Source organism: Bombus vancouverensis, chromosome 16 (genome assembly GCF_051014615.1).
Source record: "Bombus vancouverensis nearcticus chromosome 16, iyBomVanc1_principal, whole genome shotgun sequence".
NCBI classification, from domain to species: Eukaryota; Metazoa; Arthropoda; class Insecta; order Hymenoptera; family Apidae; genus Bombus; species Bombus vancouverensis.
In genome coordinates this window covers 6553138-6571609 of record NC_134926.1, presented here as the reverse complement: position 1 = coordinate 6571609, position 18472 = coordinate 6553138, and the positions used below count along the sequence as shown (strand labels likewise).

Genomic DNA, 18472 nt, shown 5'->3' with positions numbered 1-18472 from the left:
GTCGATTCGACAACTGGAAATTAGTTTTCGTTGTTGGTTAAGCGTTCACACGGGTCCAAGTTTTGTGAGAGAAATCTGCTAGTAGCTGTGTGCAAAATTTCACTGTGTACAAAACGTAGAAAGGACAACTCTGTGACAAGATCTATTATAGAGTCTATCAAGTTTTATGAGATGTGTCTTTCCATTCAGATGCGTTTTTCTCATCAAATCAATCGGAAAACGGTGGAACATTGGATCGAAGGAAGGCTTTCTGAAGTCATCGTTCGAATATAATTACAAATTACACGACAGGCTATTTATTCGCCGACAAAGGAACATTGTAAACAGCTTAATCGTCCGAGCAATTCCATCCTATCCGATCGTAAACTTAATCGTTCGCCTATTAACGTGTAAAACGCGAGGAATAAAAGAACAAATATCAGAGGAAGCCTTATTCCAGAATCTGTTTTCCATTTTCCCGTTCTACTTTCTTGTTTCTTTTTTCTTTTCTGTTTTCATATCCACCGTTTGACTCCCTGGAAGCAAAAATAGCAATAGTCGACCGCAAAGGCACAATTAACAGCACTTGAGAGACATACCTAAATGGGTAAAGTTCGGAAAGCAGGTCACCTCTTCCCCTGATCGCGTGCAGACAATTCGCAAACTCATTTTTCTCGGGAAGAATCTCTGCCACGATAATTCCAACCTGATAGAACACGTGGTTCTGTTTGCAGAAACGTGATTCAACGATGGAAAATTCGATAGGAATATTCGTACGAAAAAAAAAGAGCGTAAAGGTACAAGGAATAACCCTGGCCAAATGTAAACCTGTGAAATCATAGTGTAGCTTTTTCACACGGATATCCATGTATATACGTGTGAAGAGATGTTTAAGTTATAATAGCACATAGGTGTTCATAGTAGCTCTATCTCCCTTATCCATATATTTTTTAACACGTTATTGTATTACTATATATCATCCATATATTTTTTAACACGTTATTTATTACTATATATTATCCATATATTTTTAATACGTTATTTTATTATTATGTATTGTTTATATTATCCATTTTCCTTATCCATATGTAATTCAATACCTTATTGCATTACTATATATTAGCCACATATTTTTTAACACGTTATTATATTACTATATATAATTTATATTATCTATCTCCCTTGTCCCTATATAATTTGATACGTTATTGTATTAGTATATATTATCCATATATTTTTTAACACGTTATTATATTATTATATATCATCCATATATTTTTTAACACGTTATTTATTACTATATATTATCCATATATTCTTTAACACATTATTATATTACTATATATTATTTATATTATCTATCTCCCTTGGTCCTATATAATTTGATACGTTATTGTATTAGTATATATTATCCATATATTTTTTAACACGTTATTATATTATTATATATCATCCATATATTTTTTAACACGTTATTTATTACTATATATTATCCATATATTCTTTAACACATTATTATATTACTATATATTATTTATATTATCTATCTCCCTTGGCCCTATATAATTTGATACGTTATTGTATTAGTATATATTATCCATATATTTTTTAACACGTTATTATATTACTATATATCATCCATATATTTTTTAATACGTTATTGGATTACTATATATTAATTATATTATTCATCTTCTTTATCAATATATAATTTGATACGTTATTGTATTGCTATATATTATCCATATATTTTTTAATACGTTATTCTATTACTATAAATTATCCATATATTTTTAATATGTTATTGTATCACTATATATCATCCATATATTTTTTAACACATTATTATATTACTATATATTATTTATATTATCTATTTCCCTTATCTCTATATAGTTCAATACGTTATTGCATTACTTTATATTATCCATATATTTTTTGACACGTTATGATATTGCCATATATTATCCATATATTTTTAACACGTCATTGTATTGCCATATATTATTTATAAAAACATTTTTTCATTCATAAATACATTCTAGCAAAATACATATATATATATAAGAAATCTACTGAATCTTATGAACTTCGTGTGTGCAAAGCCAAGTTCGACGAAGTTACAGGTACGTGCGGCTGTCAGAAAATATTATCAAACCAAATCAATTTCCGGGCTGTGTAGCCAAGGTTATATAAATAATACCAGTCACGCAAAAAATGCAGACAGGTCGAACGATGATTGTACTTGCCATTGGACTGCGCAGTTTATGCATTAATGCGAATTTTGGAAATGCGAAAATCTACACACACAAATAATGCAAACATACGCACAATTCAAACACCATACAAATAATTATGAAAATGAATTGTTGAACAATCGTTACATTTATACGATATAATTATTATTAATTACGAATACGAATAATTTATGAAAATGTATAAAATAGCGGTACAGTCTCTGTGATATAATTATTATTACGCTACATATATAATATAATCGTTTCTATAGTATTTAACATTTAATAAGCAAGACAGTTTCCTATCTATTTAATTTCTATTCGTTTAATTCTATTAAACTATATTTAGAGAAATTTGGAAATTCGTGGCTGTGTTGTCAGTTTAAAAGTAGAGGATTCAGAGATTGATAAAGTTTAATTGAAAAACGGGTCAAGAACAGATACACGAAATGACGACTTGCAATGGCCTAGTAAAGCTCGATGATCACGCTAATTCTCTGGCATGTTAATTGATCTAGTTCGAATGTAGCAACGGGTTAACGTGTAACGTTTCATTCGCAATTTCTTGTTCGATCGGCTGCGAAATTTATCTCTTAACATTGTAACTATGGAATGGAATTCCAAGGATTCTTTGTACTTGATAGTTTAAACTTACAAACTTAATAGCCTTTTCATCGACAGTTCCTCTTCCATGCAAGTTTTACAATTTTATAAAATTTAAAGAAATTATCTGCCAACTATGATACATGTTGATCCAGCTCAGCAACATTTAAGGAAATCTTATAAAGAACACTGTTCAATTACTAGCAGAATTACACTGATTGTTTAATACGTATCGAAGGAGAACGCTATGAAATTCATAGAATATTGAAAAATGTTTAATATCAAAGATTGGCATTTTTTCATATCTTCCTAACGTCTTGGAAAAATGACGAATAAATTATCCTGCGATGATTACATATCTTTTGACGAACAAAGCTGTTTCTATTCATTTCAAAATATCTTAATAGATAAAGTGAAAAAATATTCCCATCTGAAGCTGGTTAAATGTTCTTCGCGAAAATGGGCCAAACTCCTAAATCAATTCTTGCTTAACATTTTTGTCAGCCCTATATAACGTATACATTATACAATATATGCTATAACGCCATATTACTTGTTATATGTATGTAATAAATAATAATAATATATATAATAAATAATAAAGGAAGCTGATATCTCGCCTTGTAACATCATTATCGTAGAGATTTTCTTGTAAATGAAAAACACGCTATATTTGATTCCACTTGAAATATAAATCACCGCACATGTGTAGTAAATAATCTTAGAAATTTTATTCACAGGAAACATCAAGCGTATACGATGAATAATGAAAGAACGAAGATTCAGCAGTATGGACACGTGTCAGTTAAACGAGCAGCCAGAAGATTACACGAAGAATCCTTCCAGCGGATGCCTCATGGACATCCACGGCGGCAAAAATGAAGTAAGACATGCGTTTAAGGCAGTTAAAACGTCCCGCTGTTCTGCTTAAAAGGCGAGTGAAAGAGAGATAAAAATGTGCACGCGAGCCGAATGACATCAGCCGTGAATAAAATATTAGGATACGATGGTTGTGCTGCTTCCACAGCTATCTGCCTGCTCGTCGATAACTTTCGACAACGAATTCTCGAAGGAAATTCTGCCTGATCCATACAGCTGGCCATTTTGTCCCCGGAGGTGCTATCATAGCGATATCTTCCGTTTCAATTCGTACCGGCGCTTTATACCAATTTATTTTCTGTACAGGTGACCGAGAAGATGAAGAGCATTGGATGGACGTGTACATGGGAGGCGGTTCCAGCTATTTTCTCGAGGAAGATCCACCAGAGGCGAGTGATTCATCCTCGATGACGCAAGATGAACGAAACGTGGATTAATCGCGTGAAACAGCTAGCAAGGTCCGTCGTAGACAAGCGTCAAATCTGCCGAAAAGAATATTTCGTATGATAAATAATTACGAGGTTTCTTCGATGACTGATTTCAGTTTAAAACGCAGAGCATTGAATATTCTGCCTTAACCCCTGAAAGCTGTCATCAAGGAAAATCGTCTGCTTGTTCCTTTCGTTTTAAGAATCGATAAAATCGAGAAGATGTAAGTAATTAATTAGCGTTCTAGTATGATTGGATATTAGGATAAAGAATAGAAAAATTATCGGCCGTGATGGTCTCGTTATGGGATGGTAATATTAAAAGAAAATTTATATGAAATTTCGCTCGTGATAGCCTTTAGGGGTTGAAGTTTGTAAAGACCAAGCAAGATTAGCTCACTTTTATCTGGAAACCTCAATTTCGCGCACCATAAAGCCTCTGGGCTCACGTACGACAAGTTATCGCTTCCACACACCGGAAATCGGAGACTTTCCTCGGGTATGGATCTGCAGGGGTTGTCGTCGGGGTCGACGCAGGCTCCAGAATGCTTCAGGGACAAATCTGCGAAAGAAAAATGAAGTAACAGTGCTTGTCTACTTGGAAATCTTTTGCGCGTATATTGTACGTGTTATGTAAAACGTTTTGAAAATTCATCGCCAGTTTAGTGAGACACGACTATCGTGATTGCGCTGGTAAAGTTTAAAACGAACCTGAGAATGTATCTATAGAAGCTACAAAATGTTTGGTACAAGTATATATCTCGCAGAAGTGACAAAAGTTTTAAACAATTGATCCTTCATTGTATCAAGTTATTTGAAAAGTTCGTGGCGCTTTTATTAGAAATTTCTGTTAAATAATGAAACGCACGAACAAGCATGTACTACTTTTAATTGCATATGAGAAAGCAGTGATTTTCAACCGGTGTGCCAGAAAAAGTTCTAAAACAAGCAACACCTGATTTAGACAGGTGCAGTGACCTGTTTTCCTTTAGACTTTAGACTGTCAAATACAAACAACAGGCGTTCGACTGTCAATACCTTGCCTTGAAGCGTGTTACGAGATGTAAATGATTGAAAATCGCTGCCATAGACAATTAAGGAGAAACATTGAATATTTGATAATAGACTGAATAAGTAGTCTAGCTAAATAAGGTCTTCCCAAGACAGCACTGACATTTATTTTGATTGTTGTGGCATTGTAAGTGATGGATACTTTGATAGGTAACGCCATCGTTTCCGCAAACCTCGTCCTTTGCACTGAAGGTCTTAGCAGAGGATTTGAGATGAGCACACGAGAACTGCGTGTTCTTCTCGCACTCGTTATCTGATACCAACGTCTTCAAATCTGAAAAACAAATTAGGAAAGGCCCGCGAAGTCTGAGATCATTCATCTTCTCAACTTTAATCTCACGAAACTTTACAAACAGAGAATACAATATGTAATAGAGCGTGGATCTTTATGCGATTCTTTATACGAGAAATTTAAGGATGTATAAAAATGAACAAAATGCATATAATACATATACGTTGAGTTAAGTAATAAGTTCATTCAAAATTGTTTGAAAAGTATAAAGGTACCTGAAATGTACCTGAATTTTTTAATGAAAAGTATATGTTCACAGAGAAATGACATAAATAAGTTACTCCTTAATTAGATAGAATACTTGATATGCTCTTTTTAAAACAAACTAAACGAACTTATTACTCGATCTGATAGAAATATATACGATATAAGAATAAAGAATACTAGCCACGAAAACTTGGTAACACAACTTACCACGAGCTTTGTAACACAAAAACTTAAAAGGATTATGATAGGTAACGCCATCTGAAGTACACACTGGATTCCATTCGAACCTACTATTGGCAATGTCACAGATCTTTTCGACGCTGTCATAAATATCATAAACCTCCCTAACCGTGCAACTACCGTTATGAAGAATCCTCAGATCTGAAACGATCAAGATCCTAGTAATATCGGATACAATGAAAGCTTCTTTATGACATATGTAACATATGTAGTTGTTAGGTTTCGTATAATTATTTCTGTTTCTATTTACCAACGTTAATCTGTCGGAGACAGTTCACCTGAGCCGCGTTTCCATAGGTCAAACCATTATTCGCGCAGACACCGTTGGAACCGTACGATAAGGTCCTGTAGCTATAACAGCGATCCATAACTTTGCAAGGACCGCTTAAAGCTACTGTTACATCTAAAATAATATTACATTAGTTTTAACGTTTTACTGCTTCGGATCAGAGCTGAACGTATCTGTTACAGTCTTAAAATAATTGTCACATTAATGAATTATGCAATTGAATGGATGTTTTGCTGAATTATATCTGAAGCATCTTTTCATTTTGCCGCATTTGAACTGGTTCCGTATTTTCCAAATTTAAAGTCATCGACTGACACAAACGCTGACTAACTGTATATTGGATAGTTAAAGAAAATTTGATAAATTTTGTCTCAGAATCCGCTATCGTTTATGCGTTCTTCCTGTAATAAATAAATTCGCGTTGACTTTTTTTGTCGCGTCTAAGAATGTCAGAAAACTATTCTTTCATAATGACCAATAACGAGGTCTTATTTTACTATAAATCGTCTTAACACCGACAACAAGTTAACGTTTTACAATTTCAGTTATACCGCAAACCTAGTTGAAACCTAACGAGAACAAGCTCAAGCTAAATTCTAATATTGCATTAGATCCACGGTGGACCTGGTCAACGAAACTCAGAGGGACAGTAGTCTCTGGAAACGCTGCTCATGTTCGCGGAATTCTACTAACTCGAAGATAAGGGATTTTTAGTTTGCATTGTTAGGAGAGTCGGCGACCAGACGACAAAATGTAACAATACCCGCGGACATTAGTGGGTAACAACGAGCCAGAGTTTGCAAGCTGGAATTCTGGTCTCGCGAACCTCTCTCAGTCCGACTGGTCAACTAAATTTCTCCAGCCAGCCAACTTTTGCTAACTTTAATCCGTATTAACGGCACGGTAAATATACTCAGAATTTGTCTTGCTTACTCTGCGAACGATTGTAATTAACGCATGAAAGTGATTCCAGGTTCGTGTACGTGTGCCCATCCGATCCACAGATCGGCCGATAAAACAGATTTATCTTGCAGTAATCATCCACTGGTAAACAATATCCAGAATGCATTGGTATCACTGAAAAGGAATTTTCGTTCATTAAAGTACGAATGTATGAAGGTAAATATTATTCTTAACGTAAGTTATGAATCATTTTTATTAATTTCATTAAATTTATTCTCAAATACCACATGATCCGAGGTATGTCTCTCGGTAATCAGCAGTTAAATTGAATCTTATAATTAGATTGCGGATTTTTACGCTTTTATGGGAAATTTAAAGATGCACAAATGTATATACATAATGAAAGTATGAATTTGTATAAATATCCGCATTCTATTTGTAATTTACGATCGAAGATCTCACAGGAAAATATGATAATTTTCTAACTCTTACTTGTCACTTGGTGATTGGCAAAAAGTATTTTAACATGAAATAATTCAAGAAAGAAATAATCTGGTAGATTTGAAGATATAAGGCTTTTGATAAATCCACAGAAACGAATAATATTAGCTTAGTTAGTATATGAACTTAATTTAATTAGTATTAATCCGTATAATAGAATCTATTATCAATATTTATATCATTAATTGGAATACTATTATAATACTATTTAAGAGAATGATATAAAACACATTGAATTTATAAAATACAGAAAATGTAACTTATATATCATGTTCTTCAGATGTGGTCTTCAGTTCAAAGCAGTAATATAAATACAATTTATTTATATGTTCAAACTTTTATTCTTTATTAGAATATCTGAGGAGTGCACTAAAAAATTAACATGTTCCTATATTACTATAGTTAAGGAATAATGTTGCCAGGACATATATACTGTATGTAGTACATACAGTATACGTCAAGAAAATTGCAAGAAAAGAAGGCTAACGAAGTTTGAATAATTTCACCATGCAGCTAGGATATACGGTATTGTTCGTTGAATTAGGCGGCTTCCGGCCAAGTATAGTGAGAAACATGGTATTCCATAGAATTAAAAATTCATGTACGCCCCGCGTACGTGCTTCGTGAATGTTTAAGTATGCCGTGACCTAAACTCGCGTAATTGTACGAAGCATGGAAGCTTAGAATTGCAAAGAGGGAAATTTCATTGTTACTCACCGTTCTGAAATGTCTGATAGTTAACGCAGTCCAGGTATAAATCGTTGGCATAAGTAATGCCATCACTACCACATACTGGACCATCATACAAATCTACGTTATTAAAAATTTCGCAATTTTGGTAAAAAATTCGCTTGTTCGCCAATATAAAAGTCCACCCTCTTCTACAGATCAGTGTGAAACCTAAAAATCGACATTACGTGAAATGTAATAAACTGTCAATAATGAGGTAAATATTCCTCTTTTACCGAAAAAGAATAAAAAGTACTTCATGGTAGGTGTAGGTATAAGTACATACTTTAAAATTATTTTGTGAACCGTATTTTATACGAGATATAATCGCTATATCTTAAGGATGACGTATTAAAGTAGATTATTTTTCATTTCTCTCTATAAGGTTTTTTATTCAGCACGTGCTTTTATTGTCAATATTTTCTCGTTTAATCAGAATGGAACGCAACTGCAATTATCTTATCAACGTGGTTTGCATGCTTCGCTATGATGCGTTATCAATCGAGAAAACAATTTATGACAGCGTGATTTTGATAGACGAAAAGATACATAAAAAACTATTACAATGTTTCCTTTTATGCATAGGTACATATTTATGAAATACATATTTAAAATTACAAGTTGTATAATAGGTTCAAATAAACCGCCATTTAGTAGGTAATTACCATTCCTACTATATCGTTGGAAGATCTAATAGATTACCGACTGTACAATTTTCTTAATAAAAAATTTTATGGTAAACGATTTCTGTTTTATCGACAGTTCAGTAACGATACATCATGAAGATATAAGATAAGGGTTTGGCACATCATATAATGTCTCACTAAACTCATAATCAAATATTCAAGTCTTTTGATAAACTTAACACGTATGCAAAAGTTATCACGGAGGTTATTATAAGATTCGATAGTACAATTAATTTGAACAATCCGTTTGACGCTAAATATATCTGATTAATTACTGCAACTGTGTGCAGGAACCTTTAGATCAACGCCATTTTTAGGAGGTGTAGGTTGTGTGGTGGAAGAAAAGTTGGGCCACGTAGTTACTTTATGGGAGAAGATTTAAATTTCATATCTGTATTATTAGACTCGAATTTATTCAATACTGTAAATACAAGTTGTACAGTGCAAAATGGTACGTATTTTAGGAACGAAGATAACGTAATTTAGTTAATTTTTCATTCGCTCCTGTGTATATGTTTGCGCTTAACTATTGTGGCAGTGACGAACAATTGGATCATTATAACTATGAATGATTTTTATAATTTTCTAATGAATGATTATTATAAGATGCTTCCAATAAAGATACGCTCGATTTAAATATGTTTAATGATAAATTGTCTCACTTTTTTTTTCTCTATTTGCTTCTTTCATTTTGGACAGCTGGTCACTTACGTGAACATTTATTATAAATAATAAAAAATCTACATTAAGAAATATGATATATAATTGCTCTTAATGTAATATGTATGTTGTTTATGTAATACCTTTAATGTAAATGTCCTTATATCCTGTACAGGTTACATTCATATCATCAACATGAGTTTTATCGACTTTGTTTTCAAACTTTGTTAATTCAGAACTTTTCTATCCCAACTTTAATCAACAACAGTACTAAGTAATAATAATATTAGCTATATGCATTTACAAATGTGTATGTTGGTTATTGTCATTATTAGTTATTGCCAATTAATCTTGCTATTAATAAAAAATAGCATTGATGAATTGTAGTCAACAAGAGTAATATTAATAAAACCAATATTGGTGATATCAATGTAAGTCACAAAATACACATTCCTAAAATTGCTCACTAATTGCTTTACCCAAGATTTTCTATTATCTTTTATTGCATTCATATGATATGATACATATTCCCTTTTTAATTATAAATATATACTTTATTTTCCCTTAGCCACTGAGGTTAGATATCAAGCGAAAACTGACCGCTAGGTCGGACAGGGTAAAGAGCGTGGACCTTCACCCTACAGAACCATGGATGCTCTGTTCCTTGTATCAAGGAAACGTTAATATTTGGAATCATGAAACTCAGACGCTGGCTAAAACATTTGAAGTATGTGACTTACCAGTTCGTACAGCCAAATTTGTACCACGCAAGAATTGGGTTGTTACTGGTTCAGATGATATGCAAGTTAGAGTATTTAATTATAATACTTTGGAACGTGTGCATTCTTTCGAGGCACATAGTGACTATGTCAGATGTATTGCAGTACATCCAACACAACCATTTATATTAACAAGTAGTGGTATGTGTATTAACTTACTTATTAAATTTTAATGATAATTTTATTTCTGATTAATTCCTTTTTTCTTCTTGTTAGATGATATGCTAATCAAATTGTGGAACTGGGAAAAAGGTTGGATAGCACAACAGGTGTTTGAAGGGCACACACACTATGTAATGCAAGTAGTATTCAATCCAAAAGATAATAATACATTTGCAAGTGCTTCATTAGACAGAACAGTGAAAGTATGGCAGCTTGGATCTTCCACGGCCAATTTCACACTAGATGGTCATGAGAAAGGTGTAAATTGTGTTGATTACTACCATGGTGGAGACAAACCATACTTAATATCAGGAGCAGACGATAACTATGTCAAAATTTGGGATTATCAAAATAAAACTTGTGTACAGACACTAGAAGGACACACACAGAATATTTGTGCTGTTTGTTTTCATCCAGAATTGCCCATCATTCTTACGGGTTCTGAAGATGGAACTGTTCGAATATGGCATGCTGGAACATACAGATTGGAATCTTCCCTTAATTATGGTTTTGAGAGAGTATGGACAATCGCTTGTTTAAAGGGCTCAAACAATGTTGCAATTGGTTATGATGAGAGTAGTGTTATAGTAAAAGTTGGTAGAGAGGAGCCTGCAGTTTCAATGGATTCATTAGGTGGCAAGATCGTCTGGGCAAAACACAGTGAAATACAGCAAGTGAACTTGAAAGCTTTGGGAGAGGAAACACAAGATGGAGAGAGACTCCCACTGGCTGTCAAAGACATGGGTGCCTGTGAAATTTATCCACAAACTATCCAGCATAATCCGAATGGAAGATTCTTGGTAGTATGTGGGGATGGAGAGTACATTATTTACACATCTATGGCATTAAGAAATAAAGCTTTTGGTCAAGCATCGGAATTCATCTGGGCAGCTGATTCAAGTCAGTATGCTGTCAGAGAAAGTAATACCACTGTAAAAGTCTTCAAGAACTTCAAAGAAAAGAAGAGCTTTAAGCCTGATTTTGGTGCTGATGGTAAATATAATAATTATTTTTCAAATTGCCGTATTTCATTTACTAATATAATTTTATTAATTTATTATATTTATATTATACAGGTATTTTTGGTGGATTTTTGTTGGGCGTTTCTTCTGGATCTGGTCTATCATTTTTCGACTGGGACACGCTTAAGTTAGTTCGTCGTATAGACATTCAACCTACACATGTCTATTGGGCCGAAAATGCCTCTCTGGTAGCATTAGCTACATCTGATCAATACTTTATTTTAAAATACCATGCTGATGCAGTTGCAAATGCTCCAGAAAATTCAGAAGACATTGAAGATGCTTTTGAGGTTTGTCATTTTACCTGCCATTAATACCTACAATGAAGAAAGTAATGTTCTAAAACCCTTTAATATCATTTATAGATGGTAGCAGAAATGAGTGAAACTGTGAAAACTGGTCTATGGGTCGGTGACTGCTTCATTTACACAAATAGCGTAAATCGGATAAACTATTTCGTCGGTGGAGAAGTTGTGACTGTATCACACTTAGATAGACCAATGTATCTTCTTGGATATGTCCCGAGGGACAACAGATTGTATCTGTGCGACAAGGAACTGTCAGTTGTCTCGTATTCGTTATTATTATCTGTATTAGAATACCAGACTGCTGTTATGCGAAAAGATTTCGAGACAGCAGACAGAGTTCTTCCCACGGTTCCCAAGGAACATCGTACGCGAGTGGCTCATTTCTTGGAAAAACAAGTTCGTATTATTAAGACAATCTCTTGCTAATAAACACTCTGTTTATTTGAAGAATTAACATTTAAAATGCTGTAGGGTTTCAAAGAACAAGCATTGGCTGTGTCCACGGATCCAGAACACAGGTTTGAATTGGCTCTGGCATTGGGAGACCTCGTAACGGCGCACTCGCTTGCAAAGGAAGCGAATAGCCAGCAAAAATGGCGGCAATTGGCGTCTCTCGCCACTCAGAAAGGAAAATTGTGCTTAGCACAAGAATGTTTGCATCAGGCGCAAGATTTCGGTGGGCTCCTACTGCTTGCCACAAGTACAGGAAACGCGAATATGATTCAAAAACTAGGCTCGGACGCTAATGATATGGGCAAGAATAATATTTCTTTCTTGTCATATTTTATTCTTGGAGACCTCGACAAGTGCCAGGAAATCCTTCTAAAAACGGACAGAACTCCAGAGGCTGCGTTCTTTGCACGAACGTACGCTCCTAGTAAAGTTTCATCGATTGTAAAATTATGGAAGGAGAAACTCTCGTCTGTGAGCAAGAAAGCTGGACAGAGCTTGGCTGATCCTGAACAGTACGAAAACCTGTTTCCTGGATACAGAGAAGCGTTGAAGGTCGAACAGTTCCTTAGAGAGGAGAGTAAGAAGAAGGTTCCGGCATCTGCATTCCCGACTATGAAAGTAAGAATGGGTTTACCTTCTTTTTAAAAATTCTGAATATTTCAGTAATTTGTGATATTGTAAAACATAGAATGAATTTTAATGCGATTTCATATGTCTATTATAGCCGAATGTCGAACGAAATCCATTCGAGGAGATGCTAGCGGCTGAGCAGGCGAATCGGTTCACCTACAAAGCGGCTACAAGTACAACTGACGAAGCAGAAGAATCAACCACCGAAATGATAATGAATAGGCTACAGGATCTCGATATTGGTAAGGTAATCCCATCGTCTACGGGAAAATCGAATTTTCCCGAGAAGATTACGAAGACCACCAGCAGCTCTAGACCATTAACCATGGACGAGGACGATCTGGATCTCGATCTTGAAATCGATGATACTATAGATACTACTGTAAGTCCATTGTGTTACTACCAATATGTGTTTCTTCTATTAGTTTTTCTTTTTTCATGCAACATTTTTTACCTTGTGCATGCTGTCCGTATATAAGTGCTTCTACATACACAAAGTAAGTGTACGCGCATAAAAGTACATTTACTTCTTTATTTATTTTATACAGACTTAATTATGTTGTGAAATAGAGTTATTTTAATTGGGATATCAAAATCATGAGGGGCCCTGGTAGGGGTGAATCGAGGTCAAACGGAAGAACAACATGGGTGGGGAACAAAAGAGGGTAACTAGACGATGCTTTAATACCCTTAAATACAGACGCGTAATTCTAGAAGGGTATTACATTACTAAAACAGTCTGAAACCAAGCGTGGTACGCACACGCGCATCTAGAACGAGTGTATGCGTGGCAATATATCGATCTCGACCGATGTATGTGAACACGTTCCACCTATCAAGCAGAACGAACACCACGTTAAATAAAGCAAAGAAAGGCGAAACACACACGCGGAAATAAAAGAAAGAAAGAAACCGTAGGCAGGTAACGCGAAAGTGGAGAATTTCGAGCCTTTTGTTTTAAGATAAAAATCGATAGCAGTATTTTCAGTCATATTTTCTTTCCTCGTCTAATTTCTTTCTAAACATCGATTATTAGGATTCTTGAGTCATCAACGAGTGAAGAGGGAACTACGAAGCCATAAAGTTTGTTGACTTTGCACCAGTCACGGTTCATTCTCTTTACAGCCTTATTGCCATAACATTCGTGTACAGAATCCCTCTTTGTGTACCCTTTCCCTCGTTTATATTGTTTTATCACGCTTTCTTTATTTAGACAGCAAATATTTCTCTCGCTCAATTATCATATTTTCATATTATACAATATTTATTAAACTATCTATTAATCTAATAAAGATTAAAATTTTTAAGAGTAAAGAAAATACAAAGTTCCTAAAATAGTAGATTTTCTTATACATTAAAGCTTTTTTAAATTTCTTTTTTTTTTTTCTACTATCCAAACATTCTGTGAATAAAAGTAGATGATAAATGGTAATGCTGAAAAATATATTTCCTGTTTCAGGGTGTGAATCTCGATGATGACCTCCTCGAGGAAGACTAGCCCGTCGATTGGAATACCTTTCTCCTGTTAATCATTCCTTGCGAGCCAACCAGAATTGTTTAGAGAAAATCAAGTATTAAAGAGAGAAGAAACCGTCGAAGAATGTTTTTGTGCGCGAGTGTTTCTATCGTGCACAATATTCAGCATGTGCACACAGACTTTATCCATGTACTGAGAATTATATATATTGTAATATAACAAAACATTCACATAAGTTTCCATCTATTTCTTTCCACAGCCATCGTTGCACTCTCCCAAGAGGTACCATTTTTATCGATGCTTAGGAACTTAGGAGATATACAAATACATGTTGTTCATATAACAGAGTAATTCAATAAAATGTAATCTTTATTTCATTTTACAGATAGGCATCCTTAAGTCTCCTTAGCATCGTGAAGAGTAAAAGACTACAACGAAAGCATTTCTAATCCTAAAAACTAACATACGATAAATTTTCAATTTATTCGCAGTGCAAGTAACATCCCAATGAGAGAATAATGACCTGTCAATCTCCGTATCTCCTTTCAATGACGTCACCATCATCCATAACTTTTTCCATGCTGAGCAAGCTCTCCACTAAAGGATCCTAAAAATAATCCAAACACTTTATAAGCGAGGAACACGTTAACTCTCTTTGAAACTCGAATAGTCGTCGATTTTCATGCACGCGTACGTGTCGTCAGCCACTGTAGAAAGAGAAAGAGATACATTTTGCGTGACTGGTACGTGCCCCGACGTTCTCCAGCACAACGTGTGCTCGAAGAAGGACCGAACTATCGTATTCCATCTCTACTTTCATTGTATGGCGCTTGAACCTTACTCATTTATTTGCAAAATTGTTTGCAGATCCTAAAGAAGATATAAAAAAGAAGAGAAGTAGACGGAACAGCAAAGTCTATGCAATGTTTAAGATTTGAAAGAGTTGTTAAAATGAAGTTGAAGCAATCTTGAAAACGGAAGTAGGTCGGAGGAGACTAAAAGATTGGAACTACTGTAACCTCTTTTCATTAGAAAGTTTATATTTATCTGCGTGTCTTGTTGCATTTTTGTTATTTTTATAGTCGAAAGTAGATTGAGGAACCGCGTGTCTGGATAACAAGAGATGGCCACGAAGACGGATTAATCGCGTGTAAATTTACGCGACACCCGGGGAACCCGGTACAACAAGCTGAAAAACGATGCAGTAGTAGGTGGAGACAGAGAAAGACGAGGGAACGGGGCGGGAAGGTAGCCGCGCGCGTCGTCTCGAAAATAGAAACGGCTTCGTTGACACTCTGCTACAAATTGTCCGCGTCGTTATGCTCTTTGTAAGAGCCAGGCGCTCCTTCCTCCCTGGATGCCCGCCGCTGGAATATTTTGCGATTTTTGCGTTCCGACCTCTACCCTTTGGCTAAACGGTCATTGGATATTAGAAACGTGTATAGATAACTTCTTTAAAAAATTATATAGGTCCACAGATTAACACCGCAACTATTATTATTATTGCAATATATTTTCATAGGAAATTAGGATAGATTAAGGAGTTGTTAATTGGGAGTTAACTTTCATGTTAAATAAGATCAGCGATAATGTAAAGATAATCATATGTGAAGACCACACGAGAAACGTATGATAAGTCCGTTTTTGTTCATTTTCTGATTATGTCATTTGGCAGTGAGGAAGTATTTTAACGTGAAATAGTTGAAAAAGAAGAATAATGTGGTAGATTCGAAAATACATGGTAAATGCACAATATATCAGTTTAGGGTTTTTTATATTATCTTAACTTGGTTATTATCAGTCTGCATAACTGATAAATGTAAAATTAGTTCACAACATATTGAATTTTAAAATTGCCCTTCTATAAAAATCCGAAAACGTGACTTATCATGTTTTTCACCTGTAGCCTTCATATTTATTTGTTTTAAGTTGCAAATAATATCAGTTGGACTAGGCCAAGTGGTCGGGTATCTAGAATATAATTAACTGATTTTAGGTGACGCCTCGAGGAGTAAATGGACCGCGTAACTCCGGCCCTCTTCTCCAACCAGTGTCGCTGAGAATTTATTGCCGTCCGTTCCGCGCGAGGATTACCAGAACTCGGTCGAACGATATCTGACACACTCTCCCTCGTTTCGTCCAGTTAAATCCACTCTAACGACCACGTAAACGAGCCGGGTAATTCTTAAGGCGGAGCCAAATATAGATGGGCAAAAATCATTCCAATAAAATTCGACGTTCTCCTTCTTTGCTTATTCCGTCATAGAATAAAGACTTGAACTTGAAAGAAGAAAGAGGGTGCGATTAAAATCCAATGTCTTCCGGGATTCCTGCTCATTCTCCTTCCCATAGAAATATAAATTCCCGATTCTGGTGAGTTAATCAATTAAAAACGAATTTGAAATTAAATAGATCAATCAGTATATATGTATTCACCCACTGACTTCCTGTTCCTCTAGTGTTCCATTATTCCTGATCTCAATCAACATTGTAATTCGGGTGAGTTAATAAATTAAAAAAGTAAATAAATTAATTCATCTGTTAACTTGCTGTTCCTCCAGTGTTTTATTGTTCTTGGATTCAAACAACATCGTGTCTACTATTTGTATTTGGGAGATTACATTTATTATTACTATAAAACGGTGAAACTAATAATGATGTGCTAGTCAATGACACGCAGGATCGAACAATTTAGCTGGCAGCAAGAGGCGACAAGCGTTCCCTTCGTCGCACGTGCGTGGAAGAGGCCGTGAAGCTGCTAATAGTCGCCTAAATGGTCGACACGCTTGCTCTGGCTGTCGCTATATGTCACCTCCGCCCTCTATTTACACGCCACGGACGATGCACGTGCGTGTGAATCTCGACGCGACGGAAACGAAGGAATTCCCGGCTGTCTTCGGCTGCCTACCGCGTTACCTCCCATTCGAACGCCTTAAAAAATGCAACCGGATGAACTTTCCACATAAAATTTAATCCACTCGGCTTTAACTAATTTCCTAAGCTAGTCTAAGCCGTGACTAATAATCATTCTATTGCACACCGAATCTATAACTTTTTTTGATAACATATGAAATCTTTTGATGAGAAGAATTAAAAAATTAAGGCACATGGATCATTATTCGAAAAAATCATGCATATTGCACAATTTATTTGGACGCCATATTAATTTTGGACGGCCATCATTATGACTGCAACTTCTCTCGAATTCAGACTTTTGCACGGCACCAATTTGCTTGCATTTATCCAATTCGAAACAACCGGTTTCTTAACAATATTAATTAAAATTAATCAAAACAGATCACTAATTCATTCTGTTAATCAAGCTCCTAGCATGCACACAAGTCTTAAAACATGTTTGCTAAGTAAAAAATACAATATGCATTAACTTTATATACGCGTAGCTTTTAAATTGGAAAAATTAGAAGTTAACAAATTTCATATGTTATAAAAACCGCCAGTAATTCGGTGTGTCTGGAAACGGAGTTCAATCCGAGTCGTTTATGAGCGTATTTCAACGTCAACCAACAATTACAAGCCATGTCGGTCGTAAAATCAAGAAAATTATTGTCTCTCTAATTGTCAGTTTACTAGAACTGATTCAATGGGAAATAATAACTGTACGGTGGTTGCGTCCCGTTGTAAAGTACCGCGGCCACATCTCTGTAATCCGAGCCTACAGAGAAACACCACGAATGATTTACCTGACTCCCGGTGGATTCGTTCCGCGGAGAGGGGAACCACCGATGATTAACGTCAGTGTTTGCTTATAGAGACTGTTTGCGTGAACCGAACAGTAGCCGACGTTTATGTTTCGAGTTTCTTGTAAGATTTAGCTATTGTATACTTTTTTTTCTATCATGGACAGATGGATGGCTTATTTTATTTTCTTGGAGACACCATTTTTCTTGTAATAACTGCAGACTGCTATTTAGAGGTA

General features: G+C 35.0%; 2 protein-coding genes and 1 long non-coding RNA gene across 10 annotated transcripts in view; 2 read left to right on the top strand and 1 right to left on the bottom strand.

The window, feature by feature from the left end:
* The window catches only part of LOC117154658 (uncharacterized), a 78456-nt gene extending 70734 nt beyond the window's left edge, over positions 1 to 7722 (top strand). For 5 of the 7 annotated variants that reach the window (XR_013060423.1, XR_013060421.1, XR_013060419.1 and 2 more), the window contains 2 exons: positions 3560 to 3702; positions 4005 to 5003. This is a non-coding gene — a long non-coding RNA (uncharacterized LOC117154658). Of the gene's footprint in view, positions 1 to 3559; positions 3703 to 4004; positions 5004 to 6836; positions 7129 to 7198 lie in introns of those variants that run through there. The other 2 variants (XR_013060422.1, XR_013060420.1) reach the window with 2 other exon arrangements.
* On the bottom strand, positions 4429 to 8619 carry LOC117154654 (serine protease inhibitor dipetalogastin-like). Its single transcript, XM_033329828.2, has 7 exons — positions 8595 to 8619; positions 8347 to 8529; positions 7159 to 7302; positions 6187 to 6339; positions 5904 to 6077; positions 5301 to 5471; positions 4429 to 4688 (listed from the first exon to the last, which is right to left on the bottom strand). The coding sequence occupies exons 1-7, from the start codon at positions 8617 to 8619 to the stop codon at positions 4429 to 4431; spliced, it is 1110 nt and encodes a 369-aa protein (XP_033185719.1).
* A 498-nt stretch (positions 8620 to 9117) lies between these two features.
* On the top strand, positions 9118 to 14770 carry beta'COP (coatomer subunit beta'). 2 transcript variants are annotated; one of them, XM_076625628.1, is made up of 9 exons: positions 9118 to 9248; positions 9335 to 9495; positions 10273 to 10624; positions 10700 to 11638; positions 11722 to 11957; positions 12033 to 12371; positions 12447 to 13046; positions 13153 to 13440; positions 14518 to 14770. In XM_076625628.1, exons 2-9 carry the CDS (start codon positions 9493 to 9495, stop codon positions 14554 to 14556), a joined length of 2796 nt encoding a protein of 931 aa, XP_076481743.1. In that variant the 5' UTR covers positions 9118 to 9248; positions 9335 to 9492; the 3' UTR covers positions 14557 to 14770. The 2 variants fall into 2 exon arrangements, with proteins under 2 accessions (XP_076481743.1, XP_033185718.1); XM_033329827.2 differs by having other exon boundaries at positions 9142 to 9495.
* The last annotated feature ends 3702 nt before the right edge of the window (positions 14771 to 18472 follow it).

Bases quoted from the DNA above. Each gene is read 5' to 3' on its own strand.
- LOC117154654 (XM_033329828.2), bottom strand. From the start codon at position 8,619: ATGAAGTACTTTTTATTCTTTTTCG. The intron at 8,530-8,594 runs GTAAAAGAGGAA...GTCGATTTTTAG, and splicing joins GTACTTTTTATTCTTTTTCG to GTTTCACACTGATCTGTAGA. The intron at 4,689-5,300 runs GTCAGTGCTGTC...TTTCTTTCGCAG, and splicing joins CCACAACAATCAAAATAAAT to ATTTGTCCCTGAAGCATTCT.
- beta'COP (XM_076625628.1), top strand. The intron at 12,372-12,446 runs GTTCGTATTATT...AAAATGCTGTAG, and splicing joins CTCATTTCTTGGAAAAACAA to GGTTTCAAAGAACAAGCATT. The intron at 13,047-13,152 runs GTAAGAATGGGT...TGTCTATTATAG, and splicing joins CTGCATTCCCGACTATGAAA to CCGAATGTCGAACGAAATCC.